Consider the following 21,590-nt stretch of genomic DNA (forward strand, 5'->3'; position numbering starts at 1 on the left):
ATCTGTCTCTAGGGAGAGCCCAAGTGCTATGTATAAAGGAGACTGATCGAGTGAGTGCTTTTACTACCAATGGGGGGGCAGCCATCTGTGCACGGATGATATCATGTGGTACGGAGGCCTTGGCCCTAATCATCCGGGAAATCATAGAAACCAAGGACCTCTCCATACGTCTCCATCCATCAGTGCTACCAGCTCGGCTGTGGTGATCCATTGAGGGTCCCCAAATCTCCACTCCATACAGCATGGCTGAAGTGACCAAAGTGTCAAAGAGCCAGAGCTTTGTTCGAGGTTCCTGAAACTGAACCTGCGAACACATCCTCTCTAGTCTCCCCAATGCTGCATAAGCTCTGGTCAATCTGGTCTCCGCTGCTCTCCTCAAGGAAAATAGTGGGCCACTAAAAACCACACCAAGGTAAGTATATGCATCTGTATACTCCACTGTCTCCTGACCATATGTAAAGGTGGGCATTGACCTCCTAACCCACTGTGCTGTGGTGTTAAACACCATCACCTTGGTTTTATCAAGGTTAACAGACAATCCACTGTCCTCTGCAAACATGTGCAATGCATCCAAATGACGCTGCATCCCCTCTGGAGAATCTCAGATCAGCACAATATCATCAGCATACAATAACAGCGGAATCCATGTCCGTGCTAGCTGTGCTCCTCTGTCACCCTCCCGCTCTACAGAGTCCGAAACCTCATCCACATACATCCCAAATAAGGTGGGGGAAAGGGGGCAGCCCTGTTTCACCCCAATAGTGGAGTGAACCATCTCAGATATACCCTGGGTAGTACGTACCTGCCCCACAACTGTCCTGTATAAAGCCACGATTCCCCAAATCAGCGCTGTGGGCACTCCCATCTCCTGTAGTCTGCGCATCAGTCTGGCTCTCGGTACTGTGTCAAAAGCTTTGCGGAAATCCACAAAGCAACAATAAATCCTCCTGCCATATAATCTGCCCTCCTCAATAATAGCTCTGAGTGTCAAGATATGGTGAAGAGTGGAGAAACCTCTCCTGAACCCTGCCTGCCCTGATGCACGTATGCCCTCTCTCTCTGCCCATCTACTCAACTCCTGCTCAAGAATAGATGCATATAATCTAGCCAATGTGTGACCAATCATGATGGTACGATAATTCCTAGGAAGCATGGGATCCCCTGACTTGAAGATAGGCACAATCGTGGACATATTCCAAGTCTCAGGAAAACCCTCACACATGGCTCGGTTAAACATCATAGCAGTAAGCTCTGCAAGCATATCTCTGGCATGAATAAAGTGCTCTGCTACCAAACCATCATGATCATATGCTCTCCCAGTCCTCATCCTGTCAATAGCTTTCCTTACCATCTCAGCAGTAAAGAAAGCACGTGTCTCTGGGCATGGCTCCGATGGGTCTCGTAGGGGCGGCTGTTCTGGTGCTGTGTACAGGGATGCTGCATACTCACCGCAAATCTCTGTGGAGGTAATGGCTGGTGATGGTGAATGCTCATGGAATAGTCTCCATGCCTCGCCTGAGTCCTGACTCATAAACAACTGGTACAAATCCCTCTCTAACTGAGCAAGATAAGCCCTCTTCTTCCGTCGCACTAGGTGCCAGAAGGTAATCCGTGACTGTCTGTGAGTGGTAACACCCATGAGCACCTCTCTCTGTAATGTGATCCTCATCTCTCTGCACTCCTCATCATACCAACTGTTATGGGGCATGTTCCCAGATCGTCTCCGTGTAGGCTGACTATGGGGATATGCCTCTGATGCTGCAACATGAAGCGTCTCTATCAATATTTGAGTGAGCTCATTTTATACCCGTCCCGGCTCCTCGGCACATAAGCATCTGTATATCTCATCCGTGTACACGATGTCAGTCTCCCTCGTAAAGGTATAACGAGTGTGTGTGGAGACCTGTCCCAATGGAGCGGTGCTGAACTGAAATGTGAGAGTGAAGGACAAGACAGCATGATCCACTGCTATTTCAACCGGCCTAGTGCCTACCATAAAATCTTGAAAAGAGGGAATGAGACTGGGCTGAGCCATAACATAGTCCACTGTACTAGCACCATGCCGATGTGGAAAGCTAGTGAATCCACCCGATGTCGGGAATCTCTGTAGGCCATTCAGGATGGCCAATCCATGTGCAGTCCCCATGTCTATCAAATACCGCCCATACACTGTATGTTCCTCATCCTGTGAGAGTCTAGATAAGCCCATATCCCTAACATCAAGCTCCCTCAACATCTCCTCTGAGGTATCATAAAATACTGTCTGGTTATGGGCGGTCCTGGCATTGAAGTCCCCCAGGAGAATGATGTCACCATCCTTGGAGAACTCCTAAATGTCATCATCCAAAATAGAAAAGGGAGACTGCCCGCTAGGTGATGCATACACTGATGTACTAGGAGCAAAATAGCATATAGCAATGTAGAGATATCTGCCCGTCTCTGCCCTCAGTCTAACCCACATGTACCTAGCCTGCTCATCTCTGCGGACTATATGTATCAGTGGCTGTAGCTCCTCTCTAAACAATACTGCCACTCCTCCTGAGCCCCGTCCTCTATGCTCTGAACGAGTCTCCTGTCTACAAGCCGTCTCCCATCGGTATCCACTAACATGTGGCATGGACTGTCCAGGAGCCTGATGCAGCTCACAGTAGAAGATGATGTCCCTCCCAGTGAAACTATCCTCAAAATCCCCTACATCAAGGCGTAGAGATCCATTACAAAAGACCCAATGGGGACCAAAGTGATACAATGATGTCCATGGCATATGTCATCATGGAATGGAAAATAAAACAGAAGAAAAGATAAAAATAGCTATCGCACTGGGGTGATACAAAACTGTCCATGGAAACTCATCATGGAATACTAAGAAACATAAAAACATGGGAGTGACATCAACTCCGAGTAGATGGTATACCACTCTCGAAAATATCAAGCATGGGGATGATGTGTATGGCCGAGAGGTCTCCCTCAGCTATGTCACGTGGAAAGGTAGCTCGATGGCGGTGGAGCATGTCCTAGATGTGGAGCTAATGAGGTGATCGTGGCCGAGGGGGGGGGGGGGGGTTGAGGGCGTCGGGCACGCTGGAGTGCAGAGGCTCGGTCCGAGGTCACTCCTCTCGGGCGAGGTAGGTCCAGACGAGCTTGTGGAGGGTCCACAAGGTCCACTATGTCGGTGTCCTCCACCTCTTGTGTCCGAAAGAAACTGGTGATGGTTGGCTGGCGAGGGAGGGGGCGGGGTGGCTGGGGCTGAGGCTCTCTCAAGGTGTCTCTGTGTCTGCGGAGCTTTAAGCAGGAGGAGGCCCAGGCAACGTTGGTCCTGGAAATCAATGATCCTGGAGAGTAGACCGAATCTCTCACGAAATAGACAGTGAAATCTCCCGTGAATCTCATAGTATACTGGGCAGCGGCATATGTAATGCTCCTTTGTCTCAACCTCTGTGTGGCATAGTCGGCAAATCCTCTCCTTTTGGGTCTCTGTATGAGCTTCCCGGCTTTGAAGATGCGCTTAGCTCTACCTGTCTCCACTTTGAGGCGGTGGGATGAAACCTGTATCTGGCCAATCGCAATCCGCATTGCATGGGACATGTGAACTTTTAAGTAGCCCGGCTACTGGATGAATCCATCCTCAATGAGTGTGAGGAAGTGATCTCTATAGAAGTGCATCTTCGTGGGGAGTTTTGGAGGTGTGATCCATGTGCAATGTGTGTAGAGACTGAGAAGATCTGACCGGATAACCCTGTTGGTATCCTCGTGAGACAACGGGAGAAAAGGGGAGTCCAAATTGTAATGAAGGGGGGGTAGGCGGTCCATGCAGAGCCCATATACTGAGAATCAAGTGGAAACTAGTGCATACCATACTCCAGAGTGCCCCTCAAGTGCTAGCTATCTGGAGGACTCTGGGGCAAGCCTCGGGTACTTGTGGGGATGCATGTGACTGATGGGATGGAGGTATGTGACTGTCTGGAAGAGTGCCTCCACTACTATCAGGGCTGGACTGCAACAAACTCTGCCTGGATAATCTGGTGTGGGACTGATGGTTTGCTGTGGATCATACGGGAGAAAATCATGACCTGGGGCCTCTCAACTCGCTGCCAATCCTCATTGGATAAATCTGGCCCTCATAAAGCTGCTCCATACATTAAGGCTGGCGTGACGAGGGTGTCCAAAAGCCAGCCCTTCATCTTGGGCTCCTGGAAATGTGCCTGGGCCCTGGAAGCACTGCCACTCAAGTAAGCTCAAGGCTGCATATCCCTGCATCACTCTTGCATGTGCTGCGGGAAGCATGGTAAAGCGTGGGCCATTGAAAGTGACACCAAGGTGGACATAGGATGAGACAATCTCCACAGGATCCCCTCTACATGTGAAGCTCAATCTGGATGTGAAGGGGCGAGAGGTATTGAAGACCATTACCTTGGTTTTACCAAGGTTAACAATGAGGTCCCGCTGAGTGCAAAAGTCATGTAAGGCATCCAACTGTCTCTGAAGCCTTGTGGCTGAGTCTGAGAGGAGGACGATGTCATCTGCATAAAGTAGTATGGGGATCAATATGCCTGCCAGTGTGGGACCAGCCCCGCCTAGTCCATCAACGAAGCGCGAGATCTCAGCAATGTAGAGGCCGAAAAGAGTGGGTGATAGAGGGCAGCCCTGGTTCACCCCAATCGTGCTGGAAATCTCTCGTGATGTACCTCTTGGGGCTCTCACTCGTCTGGTGACAGACTCATAGAGGGCGATGATGCTCCAAACCATGTCAGATGGGACTCCGATCTCTTGTAGACAATGTAGGAGGCGGGCTCGGGGTATAGTATCAAAAGCTTTGCGGAAATCCGCAAAGCAGCAGTAAATCCTCTGATGTCGTGCTCTTCCCTCGTCGATGATGGCACGGAGAGTGAAGATGTGGTCAAGGGTAGAGTAGCTCCTCTGAAAGCCAGCCTGGAGAGAGAGAGAGAGAGAGAGAGAGAGGGGAATGAAATGAAATATTACCTTCTGTAAGAGGCCATAATGGCCTGTGAAACCATAACAGAGAGCACATCTGAAGTTGGTGTCTGATCAAAGAGAACAACCAAATGAAACAGAAAAGTACAATAAAATGACTATCTTACAGTTATAAGAACTGTAAGTAAGACTCCTAGATGATACTGAGTAGAAAATACTGGAAAATGTGTATCAAGTGCTGCCCTCTCCTCCGATCAAATATCTCCCTCATGGGGTTGTCTAGAATGTAGAGGTCGTAGAAGCGAGGTAGGCAGCTCTGATGCCGAGCAATAATGGCTCTAATCCTGGTCCTAGACAAACATCTCTATCACTTGAGCTATCACCTCATTGGGGCTGGTCGGCTTCTTTCATGTACTTGGCACCTACAGTCTCCTGTGCAAAAGAGCTTCTAAGTCCGAAGGAGCTTGTGGAGGATGCTACCCGAGAGTGTGAAGATTTAGTAGAGGTGCAGTTGTGTGAAAGGCAAAGTCGAACGAGGATACGGACAGAGTGGTCAGAATCTTGGGCACTAGACATGGAAATACTAGGTGGCCATGGTCGGAGTCGATGTAAAAAGCACTTTATGGGTTTGTGGACTAGAACTAATGTTGTCTGAGCAGCAGCAGTACATGCTGACCAGCATTGTTATGCCTATTTAAGGGCATGGCGAGGTCATTCATATGCATCTTGTGAGCAGAGTTTGTGGTGCTAGTCCCCAAGGTAGGAGACATGGCTATCATGGTCATTAGTGCAGCCTCCATGAGTGTTTGTGGTGCTAGTCCCCAAGGTAGGAGACATGGCTATCATGGTCATTAGTGCAGCCTCCATGAGTGTTTTCCTATCGCTCAAGTGGAGGAAAGCAGTACATCAGTTAGGTTATGTATTGTAGCAGCTTTGCAGAGCATAGAATTATATTGGATTTGCGCTTTTTTATTGTATATAATATTTAGTAGGAGCTTGTGGAGGTCACTATTTGAGACTTTATATTCTAGGTTTCATCCATAAAGTTTGAAGTATAAAGTGTAAAGTATCTTTGGCATATAACTTTAGGGTAACCTTCATTGGGGTATCAACCACCTTGCATTTAGCTGTTGGGTATTTCGGAGCTTCTTGTGTGTGTCCACTTTGTGGGTGTTTGTGTACCCGTGTGTGTCGATGTGTGAACAGCCTCTAAGGCTAGATGTTGTGTGTGTGTGTGTGTGGCTAGAACATCTATATATTATACCTATTTGACATAATTAATTATGTCATCTAGATGAGCCTCCAAAGGCTATAAAAGCATTGTACTTGGTGAAGACTTAATATCAATCAAAGCTTTCATTGTACTTGCAAATCTTGTTTCTCTCTAGCATTGTTTTTCTCTATCTTTCTCTCTCTCTCTCTCTCTCTCTCTCCCTCTCTCCAGTCTTCTCTCTCTCCATACAGGTACTTTTTCATTTTGTTGGGATGACAGAGGATACCCCATACAGGTACTCCGATTTGTCTCATAGGCCGAGTTCGGTCTTTTGGAAGACGTTAATAAAATCTTTCTTTCTTTCTTTCTTTCTCTCTCTCTTCGAGATGGAGTGTCATCGTCCTTAGCTTGCTGGACTGTTAACTCTAATCCTAGCAGGCATGTGACCAACAAATGGTATGAGAGCAGCAACCCTCCTGGCCCTGCTCATGACAGCTGCCGCCCTACTGCTGCTACTCCCAGTGCTGCCATCAAGCTGACTGCTGCTTGTCACTCTCTGCTGTCCAGCACAGCTGCCATCTCCAAAGCCATCGAAGCACTACCTGGTGCAACTCCTCATGAGCTTTTCCACACTCTCCTCCGCCCAACGGCTGCTGCAGTTCGACCTACCCAGCCATGGCTTTACTCAACTATGAGCCTCCATAGCTTTGCTGTCCACTGAAATCCTCAAAGTGCCTTCCGATGCTGCTCTTCATCTTCGCGCCCTTGCTGCCCGCTTGTGCGCATCGCCGTCTCATTGCCCAACAATGCTGCGCTGCCTGACCCTCTTCGCCGCCAGCAGCCCATGATCCATCATTCATATGTGCTGGCATGCCAACGCTGCCTACACTTTTATAACCATCACTGCTGCCATCTCCATTCCTGTCGCTGTCATTGTTCGCCACCTACTGCTGACGACACACACTGATTGGGTGCCTCTAGTGAGTGCTGAGCACCAGTTGCCACACGTCATCCTCAGCTCGTACAGTCGCCAATATTACGCACATGTTAAAAGAGCGGCCTTCAATCGCTGCCTCCACCAGTCGCCACAGTGCCTCTCCACGGTTTCATTCAGCTGCGCCGCCTTCCCTTTGATCGGTGCACTACTAGGTCAATTTTGCCAACTGTAAACGCCACATCTGCGCCATCTTCCCTTTGATCGGTGCACTACTAGGTCAGTTTTGCCAGCTGTAAATGCAACATCACCACCCCCATAAATAAGGATAAGGACTAAAACCCTTTAATTAAGTTTAAAGCATTTGTATTAAGGGCTTGTTCACATGGTGTTTAAGAGGAGTGTGATCATGGGCTCCATGCATAAGGCAACTCGAGTATCTAGTTCACCAACAAATAGGGCTTCATGGGCTTCATCAGAATTATTTTTTCATGGACATGGGTATGTGCTTCACTGAGATCCTTCATTCTTGGGTGCCAAATCACGGTGCCATGGAATTGCCGTGGCAAAAGACGCCCTGCCATCACGATTGTGGGGGGATCCCTCTTTCTTGACATTTTCGTTTAGTTTTCTGTGTGTGTGAGTGTCAAGGGTTCTTTATCGGTTAGTCCCCCCAAATATGAATAAATAATGTGTGTGGGGTACTTTGCCCGGACTAAATCCAATAGGAGATGTAATAATCAGTGTATGTGTGCTTTGAGTCAGTCATCTCTCTGTTATCCTTGATCAAAGCAAGGGGCGATTATTGTGTATGAAACCGGTATAGGTCATGGCTCACTAACTCCCAGAGTTACCTTTGTCCCTCAGTAAGTTGGGGACAAGCTACCTGAAGCTCTCCTCTGAACCATGCTAGTGTTGAGCCTCTGAGCGTGTTGAGGACATGCTCACCAGCCTCTGAGCGAAGTTTACTAGCCTTTGAGCCAAGTTACATGAGCCTCTGATATTAGAGGTTCCTCATCATGCTCTTGCCTTTGCTCCAAGGGGGGATTTGTTGGATATTTCGGAGCTTCTTGTGTGTGTCCACTTTGTGCGTGTATACTTGTGTTTGTGCCACCAATTGGTCCACCCTCATGTTTTGGACAGTGTCCGGTGAGCCCGGACTCGTTACACAAAGGATGTGAACGGGGAATTTATCCAAGTTATGATGGGTTGCCAGAACTCATATGGATCATGGATTTTCTCATACATGGCTCTTACACAGGATATGTGAATTTCATGAATGATTTTTTGCATATACGCATACTCAAGGCTGGTCGACTTATTCTTCTCTTTCTGGAGCTGGTTGACTGCTGTTTTAGGCTCTCCAGGGCTGGTCGACTTACTTTTATAGCATCCCGAGGCTAGAAGGGTTGCTACAGAGATCCCCAGACACATGTATGGAAAGATGGCAGTGCTTGGAAGCCTGTAAAGGGCTGTATTTTATGTTTTGGGACTGAATTTCAGCCCTTGGGCTTTGTGGACAACAAACCCTAATTGCATATAGTGCATGTACGCAAAGGGAAAGATTTTACAGACACTTGGTAGATAATTGAAGGCTGTTTTTGCTGTTTTTAGGACTGTTTTCAGCATGTAAACAGTGTGGGCAGCTAGTAGGGTTCATGAGAAGACCAAGGTTGTCCATGGAGTGAGCCTACAGCTGCCTACAGAGCTTGGATATGAAGGTGAAAGTTGTTTTTTTTTTCTTTTTGTGGAAAGCAATGTGTGTGGACATAATTATTTATCTTTTGTACTTGGAAAATTCCGGTGCTGGAGCACCCGCATCCTTTGTTGTATATCTTCTCTTGAGGAATAGAGAATTCCGTCGAAGGGGGGACGGTCGTTTCGGTCCCAGTGTGGTGTCCTGTGCATGTGTTTTATTGTCGATATTCTATGGTTTATGTATAAGTGTTTAAGTTGATTCATGGTCATGCAAAAGTGTGTTGAAGACCTTAGTCCCCTGGGCCGGAGTTCGGGGATAGTTTGTGTACTCATGTGTGGACAGCTTGTAAGGCTAGATATTATGTGTGTGTGTGTGTGTGCAAGTGTGTGAAACCACTCTTAGGGTGGCTAGATCATCTAGATATTATACCTATTTGACATAAGCAATGATGCCATCTAGATGAGCCTCCAAAGGCTACAAAAGCATTGTACTTGGTGAAGACTTAACATCAATCAAAGCTTTCATTGTACGTGCAAATTTTATTTCTCCTTACTTAGTTTGCTGAACTGTTAACCCTAACCCTAGCATGCATGTGACCAACATTAGCCATGCCAAACAGCTAGGTTTCGTGTTCTAGATGTGAATTCATAAACCATAATATATAATCCAAGATCAATATTTCGATATAAGTGCAAGTAATTTGTTGTGCATGTATGAATAAAGAAGAGGTCATCCACACAGAGATCAATAGTAGTGAATTCATAAACAATAATGCATAATTCAAGATCAATATTTCAAAATTAGTGCATAGAATTTTTTGTGTATGTATGAATAAAGATGAGGTCACTACATAGAAAACAAAGGCCTAGACATAGAAGTACTAGGTGGCCATGGTCGGAGTCGGTGTAAAAAACACTATGGGATTGTGGACTAGATCTAATGTTGTCTGACCAGTAGCCGTGTCATGCCTATTTAAGGGCATGGAGAGGTCATTTATAGGCATCTTGTGAGCATAGTATGTGGTGCTTGCTGGGAATCAATGTCTTATCTGGGTGTGAACCTGCTCGTATGAGTTCAAACAATGGAGATGTAAGAAATTAGGAGAGTATTATTTAAGGAGATTGGAGGAGAAGGAACAAAAGACGAGGAATTCTTAGCATCTTTTAAGTAGAGTTTGCAGTGCCAGCTCCCAGGTAGCAGAACAGGCTTTCATGTCATCTCAAAGCGGCGTCCATGAGCATTTTCCCTTGGCTCAAGTGGAGGACAGCATCACATCAGACATGTTATGCATGTAGCAGGTCCACACAACATACAAACAAATTTGAGTTTGGGTTTGTGTTCCCATTGAATAAACTCATTCACATTTTCGAATATATAGTAGGAGTACGTTGTCACGTCCATGCCTGTGCCATGGCTAATCTCTAGCATGAACAGCCTAATCCTTGATTAAGCCATCAATTAGGACATCATTTAGGTCATCATCAATATCATCTTCATGAGTATTATCATCAGCTGCAGCATTACCACCAGCATCATCATCGGCACCAGCACCAGCACCAAGGAGGGTTTGGGAACCCTGTCGGCAGCCATCAGGAGCTCTCAGCCAGCAGTCGGAGCCCATGGGTGACCCTAGCAGCCAGTCGGCAGCAATGTAGGGGGAGTTCCCGAGGATTTCGGAGAGATCTAGCATTGAAACATGTTTCTACATGGTTCTCACATACATTTCTAATAATGTGGAATACAAAGTAACACACCCCTATAATCCAGGAGAGTTACTGTTTTTGGACAACCCCCAATGGAAATTCTTGTAATAATGTCTGTAAGCTAAGCAAATGGGGGAACTTGTAGAATGCTACAAGTTGAGATTTTTTTTACAGATGAAGTTTATGGGTGTGACCATCTCTTAAATTGGGACAAATTATGGCAAGACAGTGGGTTAAAGTGAGACAAGTGGCCTCACACTTGTCATTTTAGCTCTCCGCTTGTCATTATAGCTTTTACTTGCCATTCTAGCTCATGAGAGTCCCAAATTAATAAATTGGAGCCCACTTTCTTCATTTGCGCAAGCTCTATTGTTGCAAACTAGCCTCAACCATGTTCGCTACTCGCATTCTTGTCTACAACACTGTATGGAGAGTCTCTACACTACTTCACTTTTCTCTACAAAGGGATACTCTACCTCTCTAGCTTCTCTATGGCAATATTCTTGCTATATGAGGTGTACTTGCCACTGCACGTGTTGTACCAATCATTCTACCTAAATTACTATCATTGACCTATTGTACCAGTTGTTGTACTTGTTGTATTGCCTTGTACCTAGTGTATAAGCAATTCTACCTAAATTACTATCCATTGACTTGTTGTACTAGTCATTGTACTTATTGTACCAGCCAGTGTCCTTGTTGTATTGCCATTGTACCTACTGTACAAGCAATTATACTTGGTGTACCAGCCATTATAGTTACTGAACCAGTCATTGTACTTGATGTACTAGCCCTCGTACCTTTTGTATTGCCATTATACTTGTTGTACCAATCCATGTACCTACGGTTCTAGATTTTGGAGCAGTTGTACTAGTTCTATTGGTGCTGCCCTTTTGTATTTCACTAGTGTTTTGAATTTATGGAATATGTAGAATTATTATTTGCTTTAGTTGGGTTTTCCTATCAAATATGGCATCTTGAAGACCCATGGTGATGGGGAAGATCATTACCCTCACGGGAAGAGATTTACACACATTCATGGTATTTTGGGGCTTCTTTTGATGATAGCCCTTGTGTATGGTCAAATGATGGTTGCACATGGATAATCCGGCATCGCGCTTGGGGAGATTAAGGTCCTTAAATCTTGTACATGATGTTTTGGTAATAAAATACTCAAAGGCGAAAGGGGGGAACCGGGGCGGGGGGGGGGGGGGGGGGGGGGGGGGGGGGGGGGGGAGAGGAATTGGACCCATTTCGGCCCTTATGTGGTGTTAGACATGCACATATCTCTTTTATAGTTTTGTGGAATTAAGCAGCATATATTTAAGGTTGTGGCCAATTTAAGTGTTTAATTGCATTAATGGTAAAGTGTTTACCCCTGCCCCACTTGGAGTTACACCCTCTCTCTCTCTCTCTCTTTCTCTCTTTCTCTCTCTCAATTGCTTCCTTTGACTATGTGCACATCATTGTGGTCTCATACACCCTTTCGGTCTTTTGAATATGTTAATATAACTTTCTCTCTCTCTCATTAGCCTCATGCTTGATATTTTGGAGAGTGGTATACCATCTTTTTGGGCTGATGCTCCTCTCATGTTCCATGTTCTTGGTATTCCATGATGAGATTCCATGGACAGTTTTGTATCACCTGAGTGAGATAGCTTTGTATTGTTTCTATTTTATTTTCCGTTCCATGATGGGACATTATTGTATCACTTTGGTCTCATAGGCCCATTGGGTCTTTAGTAGATGCTTAATATATCTTTCCTTGTGTGTGCGCCCCATGTGAGATATTGATATGCGAGCCTTATGCTCTGTGTACATGGATCAGCTAGCATCTCAGCTTTAGCATTTCAGTTTTGTCATTTTCTTTCACATGATGATGTGTTCCATGTACATGATGTAATCCTTTTGGTCTCATAGGTCATTTTGGCCTTTTATAGACGTTAATATAACTGTCTTTCTTTCTATCTTTCTTCTTCTTCGTCTTCTCTCTCTCTCTCTCTCTCTCTCCACTGAGCCGACAAACCCTAACACTAGGTTCTTGTGGACCAACAAGAAGTATGGCACAAGAGACGACCATGCTGTATTACTTGGTGAGCAATTGTTTCTCTTGCGGATTGACGACCTCAAATGTTTTATAAGGGAAGTTTGATGGATTGTCCCTTTACAGTATCAGCAATGGTCTATACCGCAGCCTTGTCACAAATTCCTAATTCAGCAATAGGCTCAGCTTGGGAGCTTGCAAGGTTACATGTACATAAGCTATTGATGGTATATCATGTATGTACACTTTCCTCCATATGGTTTGCTGCAGTTCACACCACTCTTTGGAGTGAGATTTGGGGAAGGCCCAGGCTAGTAGAGAGGTCAGATGCAACGTTTTTCTAACTATTTGGTGGTACCGCTTTTTGCTTGTTGAAAATTTGGACCCATGTCACCGTTCATAGTGTAAGTTTGTCCTTGCTTCTTGATAAAATGTCACCAAGTGACAGGTTGATGAGAGACATAGACACCCATTACCTGTTTCTTTGAGACTAGGGTCAGAAGAGTTTCACTTCTTAGGTCAATTTTTGAACATTTATGGTGACCATTTCAGCATGTCCCCCTCCAGATCTTCGTCATTCTAGCTCTTTGACCAATCAGTAGATATGGATGATTGTGCAGCTTGTGATGGACTCTGGACAAGAGCTGCATTAGGCCCACAGACTAGATGCTCTCTCAACCAAAGTTTTTTTCATTGTTGTTGTGGATATGGATCAACACTGTAGCTTCAATGAACAACAATTCATGTCTTATGCCGAGGAGTAGATGCTGGCATGAGGATGGAAAACCTTAGATTTTAAAAGGGTTCTACCTTACGTTCTTTTTTTCTTCAAGCTATATAAGTATGCCCCTTTGTAGTTAGATGTATTGATATTTTGGCTGTATGTATGTTCTTGTTCCATGTTACCTCTTTTCTACAAGTAGATTTAATGGCCACCTTGCTTTCCCATGAGAACTGAGTTAGAGAGCCAAGAGGGTTTTATTTGATTCTGACCAACCAAGTGTTTTTTTGTGCATGGGAGGGTTGATTAACAAGACAGAAACCTAAAATGTTCTTTGTCTTAATGAGTGTTTTTTGGGTGTTCTTAGGAGAGGGTCAATCAATTGTTATCAAGGCTGAATCCAGTGCAAGAGGGTTACGGCAGATAGCGGAAGCCATCAAGGAAACTGGAGGAGAGGAGGTGTGTAGTGACCTCATTTGTCTTCTTCTCATTTGGTGGTTGATATTGTATTGCATGCTGACTCTTCCTGTGTGGACTCGTGTCATTAACACAAGGCATTGTTAGTATCATGATATCATTGTTGCCATCATTGGGTCAAGCATTGTATGTGCAAGTATTTTTGGCTTTTGTTTTGTGTTATTTCATGTGATTGGTAGTCACAAGGAATGACTCATGGGAGCGATAAAGAGTGTTTGAAGCTTTGTCAAGCAGCTGTTTCTTCACTGAAGTTGATCGTTAATCTATGCACAAGTGCCAAATGTGCACCTCTGCACAACCATGCACATGTGCTCACAACATCATGCCCGGACTTACCCCCCCCCCTACCCCCCCCCCCCCCTTCTCTTCCTCTCCTGCTTCCCTGCCTCCCTCTTGGAATCCATGTAGTAGGAAGTAGTTTAAGTTTTGCGTTCCCCTCTTCTCCCTGTCTGGGGATGGCCAGGCTTATCTGTATACAATTCTTGAATCACAAGGAAAATAGGGCTTTAACACTTCCCAATCCTCTCATTCGTACCGTGCTCACAAGCCTTCAAAATATAAAATTGTACAAAATAATTCAACTGAAAAACAGAGACGATTCAGTGTATGCCAAGTACCAAATACCAAGTATTCACCTGCAGGTTGCTTGGGCATAAAGCAGCTGCAGGTACTATCAGTGGTGTTATGTCTTCACAAAATAATTCAACTGAAAAACAGAGACGATTCAGTGTATGCCAAGTACCAAATACCAAGTATTCACCTGCAGGTTGCTTGGGCATAAAGCAGCTGCAGGTACTATCAGTGGTGTTATGTCTTCAACAAGTACCAAATGGCTGGTACAGCTGGTACACTCAGGTTGGTACTTATATGGACAGCCCAAAGAGCAGGTACAACACAAACACAGGCTGGTACAAGAGTGGTGACGCTGAAAAAGGGCCCTCTTTGAATGTTTGGTAACCTTAGGCTAAGGGTTTGTGCTACGCAAATGAGCAAGTCGACATGTTTCTTTCTCAAGGTGCCCATATTATGATGATGTTGGGTCCACATTCGTGAAAACGGTTCAAAAAGCCTAAATGAATGTAATACAAATATAATATGGGGTGCCAATCTTATAGTTTGTCCACTCTTTTAAATGAGGGTGAATCCATTTAAAAACCAAGGAATGATGTGATTACTATTGAATGTCAGCTTTTTAGCCTGTGTTCATGAGTGAATCCTTTCCTAAGACTTGGGGCTTCCAAACAATGCTTCATGCGCAAACAAATCCATTTGTTTGACCAAGATCTTCTTCCTACTTGTATTTGGTTTTTTTGGGCATCTTGGTGTCCTTTTGAGCCCATCCAAGTGTTAAATAAATTACTAGGAAATATCTAGGCTGATGACACTTTGTATGAGCCTTTTGAAATGCCATGGGTGAATTAGACAAGTAACCTGAACTTTTTGTAGGTGTGTCTTTCTGCCACACTGAACTCTCTATTCTCCAGCTGGTTTATGCTAATGCTTCTATCCAAAGCCATGCAATTTCCGAACTAGTTACCTTTCATGTGTGCATTTGTGCTTGCACGCTTGCACGTGTATGCGCGTGTGCTCTCACTTTGCTGGCCTTCATCATGGCAGAATTTTCCCTTCACCTCTGGAGAAGCGATAACTTCGTATGATGGTTTGTTATCTTCATGCATGAACTTGCAGTTGCTCTTGGACCCTGATGACTTTTTTTTTCCCCTGAAAAACGATCCTTCTATTAGTTAATGAGAAAACGCCATAAGGCTACAAAGCTCACCTCGCAAGGAGGGATAAAAACACAGTGAACACCTGAGCTCCACCCCCGTGGCTGGCCGCTCTCTGGGGGGGGCTACCTAGTAGTACATGTGGGAGGTGAGAAAAGCCAAACTGGAGGCCTATAGTGCCAAGTGACATCCTCGCCCCTCGTGGTGAGGAAAGGGCCAGGCTGCCACGTGCGGAGGAAAGCCTTGCGGCGCCCTCTCATGCGGTCCGAGTCGCCCTGGAGTTTCCAGTGTCCTCTCAAGGTGTGAATGATGTCCACCCAGAGGGCCTGTATGACCTCCGCCGGTGGAGTCGCCTGGCGGTCAATGGCCTCCCTGCATCGGGCTCTCCATATGTGCCAAGCCGTCATGCTGCTGATCATCTCCCATCTGTGCCCGACCCCCTCCTGAGGGGCTGCCGAAGAGAAGTCTGGCGTCGGAACCACCGCCATCGCCCTGTCAGAGACCTGGATGGTCGCACTGCCAGGGACGTCCTCATATCCAAGGGCCGGGCCACTGTCCGTGGCCCAAGCCACCGCACCCCACGTCACCAGCATCTCACCTGGTGAGCCTGCAAAAACCATCCTGAGAGCGCGCTGCCATACCTGCTGAGCCTGTAGGCAATCCCATAAGCAGTGCCGCTGCGACTCCTGTGCATGGCCGCACCGAGGGCAAGACGATGGGTGTGTGCCAAAAGCTAGCCAAGCCCCCACAGCCAGTCCTCTATGCGCTGTGAGCCAGAGAAAAAGCGTCACCTTCCGGGGCCGGAAGCTGGCCCAAAGGCGCTGCCAGAAGTCCCTAAGAAAGGCAGGGGAGAGCCCCTGTCGCCGCCAATGCTCGGCCGCCGCCGGGGTGCTCGCTATCCTGTGCCTCTGAATCCGCCGCCCCAGCCTCGTTGTGTACTGAAAAAAGGGGATGCCTGGGCTGGTGGGTGCCGAGTAGGGATCTCGCCAAAACCACTCACCTGGATCCCACTGAAGGCGAATAAGAGGCCTGCTGTCCCAAGCCCATAATCTCCAAGAACAGTCCTCCCCTATCGAGGCCGGTGAGGGGTCTACATGCCACTGTCTCTGATGAAAGCCGACCACCCGCACCCTCTGAAGAATACAACCCTGGAGCCCATCCAAATCCAGTCGTGTCCTCTGAAGCTGGCCACCCTCTCCCACCTCGAAAGTGAGTGGGGCGACTCTCTCCGCTGTGCCGCAGACCGCTAGAAGGATCTCATGCCGAGTAAAGACACCCATCCACTGTGGAGGTGGAGGGTCCTGTACTGGGGTCCGCCACTCCCGGGGGATGGCCGCCTCAATGTCGTGTCTCATCGACTCTCTGCCCCTCATCCCACTGAGTCTCCTCTCCTGAGCCTCTAGAGGCAGCTGCTGAAAACATATCTAGTCGTCTAGGGACTGGGCTGGGCCGGAGCTCAACGGGCCCCACGACACGTGAGGCCGCGATCCAACCATATGGCCGCTGGGAAGTCGAATCAAGGGGTTCCAGATCAATGGCTGCCTCAGGCGCTCCTCATCGGTGCCCGGGGGAGTCTGGAAGAGTGATGGCCTCAGATGCGCCCAGGCCCTCAGAAGGCTAGCTGCAAAATGCTCCTCAAAGCCAAGGCCTACTCCTCTGGATCGCTGCTCTGTAAAGATCCACCTGATGCTGGGGGTCCAGGGGCCGCTAAGAGAAGGAGTGCGGCTGAGCATCCTGGAAACAAGAAACTCCTTCCACGGCTCAGCGCCTGGCAGGAGGCCACGAACTACCAACTTGCCGAGCAAAGCTCGGCTTTGGCAAATAGGATCAACAATGCCCAGGCCGCCTCTCTCCCTCGGCTGAGTGATCACAGCCCATGCCACCTTGGCCCTGGCGGGCCGCCCGTCGCCACCGGACCAAAGAAAGTACCTGATGAGCCTCTGCACCTGGCCAATGCACGCCCGCGAGAAGGCCCAGCAAGAAGTGATGTACCACATGGTAGCAAGCAGAACTTGGTTGGCCACAACTACTCGGCCAGCCAGAGATAAACGAGCGGTACTCCAATACAGAAGCTTCTTCCGAATGCTCAGAAGAAGGGGGGCTATCTGCTGCTCCGGAGATATGTCAATGCCCACGTAGCATCCCAAATAACACACTGTAGTGCCGGGGGGCAGCCACTGAAAACCATCAACTGGCCTCCAAGTCGAGGGGGGGCATAGAACTGACCCACAACCCACACGACTTGTGCCAGTTGATCAAAGCACCCGAAGCTCTGCAAAACCTGTCCATGGCTGAGGCGAAGCGGCGGAGGTTCTCCTCACCTCCCTGAAGATAGACAGCAGTGTCATCCGCAAACTCCGAGTCTAGGAGCTCCTCCGAGGTGCGGATGGGAAGCTGGAGGCCCCGCAAACCTGTATCCTGTGCCGTCAAAAAAGTGCTCATGGCCTCCGCCACAAAAAGAAAAAGAAAGGGCGCCAAGGGGCACACCTGCCGCACCGAGCGCGAGAGCTGGAACCTCTCTCCGCGCATGCCCTGTATCAGCACCTGGCTATGAGCCGATGTGTAGAGTGCAGAGACCCCACGGATCCACTGAGGGGGGAAGCCCATCCTCTCCATAGTGCCTTCCAAGAAGGCCCAGTCCACCCGATCATATGCCTTCTCGAAGTCGAGAAGAAGCACTGCCAGATCCTCCTGCCGAAATCTAGCCAAAGCCGTAGCCTCCTAGAAAGAGAAAATGTTATCCAGAATGCTCCTATCCTGGATGAAGCCTGTCTGCGTGGAGTGGATGATGTCCGGAAGGTGAGGCTGAAGCCGCCTGCTGATCGCCTTAGCTAGGACCTTGTAGGCCATGCCTAGCAAGGTGATCGGTCTCCACTGTCTAATCTCCAGTCTGTTTCATCCCTATTTGGGGATCAAGTGAATCAACCCCTCTGCCATGCTGTCCGGCATGACTCCCGACTCCATAATCTCCTGGAATGCCAATCTGAAGCCCCTATGTGATAGGCCCCAATACCTCTGGAAGAAAGCCACTAAGAGATTGTCCTCTCCTGGGCATTTGCCCCGAGGTAATGCCTGAAGAGCCTCCTCCAGTTCCGTATCCGAGAAGGGGGAGAGAAGGGAGTGCTGCAAATGGGCCGGCACAACCGGTCTCGTGAAGCTCCAGACTGCCTCCCGAGCCTCTCACACCCTGTCATCTGCTGGCTCAGCAGAGAGAAGATCCCTGTAAAAATCTGTGGCTATCGCCCGAACCCTGGGGGGATCCACCACAACCTGGCCATCAGCCTGCCGAAGACGCCTGAGACCCTCTCGTCTGAAGCGAGGCCCTGTCGCCTCAAAGAAATCTCAAGTCACTCTGTCTCCAGCCTGTGTCCAAAAAGAAGCCCGAGCATGGAATCAGAACTCCACCCTCCTCTCCTCGATGGATCTGATCTCAGTGCGAGCTGACTCCATCTGCTCTGAGATCCAAGGGCTCGTAGGATCCCTCTCCTGGAGTCTCTGGAGGGACGCTAGACTCCTCCGTAGGCTCCTCTCCTGCTCTTTGAAGGCCTCCAGACGGTCCAAGGCAGCCTGTCTGAGCATCCGACTGATCTCCTGCAAGCCACTGGCAAGATCGCTGGCTGCCGTTCCTCTCCTGAACTGCAGCTCCTGCCAGACCTACTCAACTCTGATCGCAATCTCGGGCTCCTCTATGAGACAATCTGGAATCCGGACGCTTTGGCCCGGCTCTCCTCTCGTAGGGTCCTCGATTTGGAGAAGCACTGGAAAGTGGTCTGAAAACGAGGAGCTTGCAAGTATGCCCACAGTGCCACCTCTATCACAAGCCCACTCATCAATGTAAAACCTGTCGATGCGGGAAAGGTTAACTCCTGTGGCTCGTCTATCCGAGCGCGAAAAAGATAGACTCCCCTGCAACCTGCCAAACTCCGGGAGAGTCCACGGATCCTGGCCTCTCACCTGCAGCACAAGTTCCTCCCAGGCAGCGAGCTCCGGCCCATGAATGGTCTCCTGACTGCCCCCCATCCTGTCCTCTGCATCCTCCAGCATGTTGCAATCCCCTCCTAGGCACCAGTGGTCTGCCAAGGGGAGGGACTGCCTAATGGTGCTCCAGAACTCGGCTCTCCCGGTCGCCCCATTAGGGGCATAGAAGTTGAGGAAGCCAATGCGGTCTTCCCCAACCCGAAGGATGATCCACTGGGCTCGACCCTGGACCAGAGTGCCAGAGTCCACAACCTCGGATAGAAGCTGCTCGCTGACTGAGATGCATAATCCACCCTGGTTCCCCTGGGAGCCATATGCCGGTGACCAAAAAGTGTGACTCCTGCCTGGCAAGATCTTCCCGCAGGTGCGGGTACGCCCGGCAGAAAGGTGGTGCTCCTGGATGAAAAGGATATCTATGGGTCCTCCAACGAGAGCCCTCTGGATCTCCTGGCGAAGTCTGCCCCGACCAATGTAGCAGCGATGTCCACCGAGACCCTGGATGTTCCATGAGAGGATCCTCATGGATGAGCTATGGCAAGTGAAGCAGCCGCCACTGGCTCACCCCTCTCAGCCGGCCCGGATGATCTGCCCTCCACTCTATGAGTCTTGGGCGCCGGCTTGGAGGGAGAATAGTCACTGTCTGTCCGGGTGCGGAGTCTCTCCAAAAAGAGGGTGACCTGTCTGTGTGTCCAGCCCCACTCCGCCTTCGCCCTGTCCAGGGCATAGGCGTGAGACCAATCCTCTGCATATATGTATCTAAAGGTCGGCTGCACCCTCGGGGCGGCATGGAGGAGAATCAGTAGCACCGCCTCAACTGAGGTGTGGACCGGATCCGCCCGCCAATCTCCTATACCAAACAAGCTCATGCGGGCTGAGTGTAATCGGGTCTGCAATAGGTCCGTGAGCCCCAAGTCGCTGAAGTGGTGAGAAAACTCCAATATCTGATCACGCAAAACTTCCTCTACAGAGTTGCAATCCCATGCTGTGTTTGGGGCAACACTGAGAGGAAAGGAGAAGGCCACCATGCTGCTCACCACTGAAGGAGAACGAGAGGGATGGCACACCACGCAAACTCGCAAGGGCGCGACCAGTGTCTCGAACGGGCCAGCATCTAGCTGGAGGCACCTGAAAAAACCGTAATCCACTGGTAGCTCCATCACTCGCGGGGGCCCCCCAGGGGAGGCTGGAGAGAACTCTGTGGCGGGCGAAGCTAGGATCGCCATCTCCACCGGCCCGGAGTGGCGGTGGAACAGCCGCTGGACTGAACTCTGGCCTACCCAGCTGCGCTGCCTCGGGGCAGTGGGTGGTCTGGCGAAGTATCCTGGAGAGGCCGAGGGAGGGATGGGGGCTCGCGGCGAGGAGGGGGGAGAGCGAGGAGAGGATGGAGAGGCATCTGCCAGAGGATAGGTGTCAGGGGGGGCCGCCGGGGGAGGCGGGAGGGGGGGGCTGGGAGGGGGGGAGAGGGGGGGTGGAAGGAGTGCTCTCGGGGTGAGGGGAAGGGGAGCCGGGGGTCGCAGAGTGCGGCCCGGGATCCTCAGGAATCTGCTCCAAGGAGGGGGCGGGGCCCCCCGCGGGGGGAGGCGGGAGCGGGGTCTCCACGTGGGAGGCTCCACCAGCGGCCTCAACGAGCACTGAGTCTGAATCCTCGTCCATCGGGGTGGGACCTGCTGGCCGCCTATCCCTGACTGGAGCATAAGTGCGGGTAGGTGCCTGTACGCCAGCTGGAGTCGCCTGTCCGCCAGCCTGTGCTACCTGCTGGCGTCTGTGACGGTCCCTGCGGGCCGGGCGTTTCCGCTGGCGAACCTCCTGCCATCCGCCAACCTCCTGGGTCTGCGCGGCATCCTCCGCCGGGGCCTGCTCGTCAGATGATGGCGCCTGCTGTGGCGAGCCAGGGATGTCCGGTCTTTGAGGTGGATGGCCACCACTCGGGTCTCCTGCAGGGGGTCCAGAGGCGGCATAGCGTGAAGGATGAACCCCCTTGCGGGGACAGGCGCGTGCGAGATGGCCCATCTCCCGACATGTGTAACACTGGCCCGGGAGGCCCGAATACTCCACGCGCTGTATCAGGTGTCCTCCAGAAAGACAAGGGAGGAGGATCGTCTTCGGGAGGGAGTCCGGTGACGGAACCACAACACGAATGGCCGGGAGTCCTGCTGCCCGAG

At 49.4% G+C, this 21,590-nt stretch overlaps 1 protein-coding gene across 2 annotated transcripts in view; it reads left to right on the top strand.

Moving 5' to 3' along the window:
* Positions 1-21,590, top strand: part of LOC147634946 (uncharacterized) — a 158,360-nt gene that overhangs the window by 80,347 nt on the left and 56,423 nt on the right. For both annotated transcript variants that reach the window (XM_086804211.1, XM_086804212.1), the window contains one exon: positions 13,614-13,705. In XM_086804211.1, the coding sequence (XP_086660337.1) occupies positions 13,614-13,705 (92 nt within the window). The remainder of the gene's footprint in view (positions 1-13,613; positions 13,706-21,590) is intronic.

The sequence above is a fragment of the Cibotium barometz genome, chromosome 10, assembly GCF_041138505.1.
Source record: "Cibotium barometz isolate CiBa-2024 chromosome 10, ASM4113850v1, whole genome shotgun sequence".
In the NCBI taxonomy this organism is placed as follows: domain Eukaryota; kingdom Viridiplantae; phylum Streptophyta; class Polypodiopsida; order Cyatheales; family Cibotiaceae; genus Cibotium; species Cibotium barometz.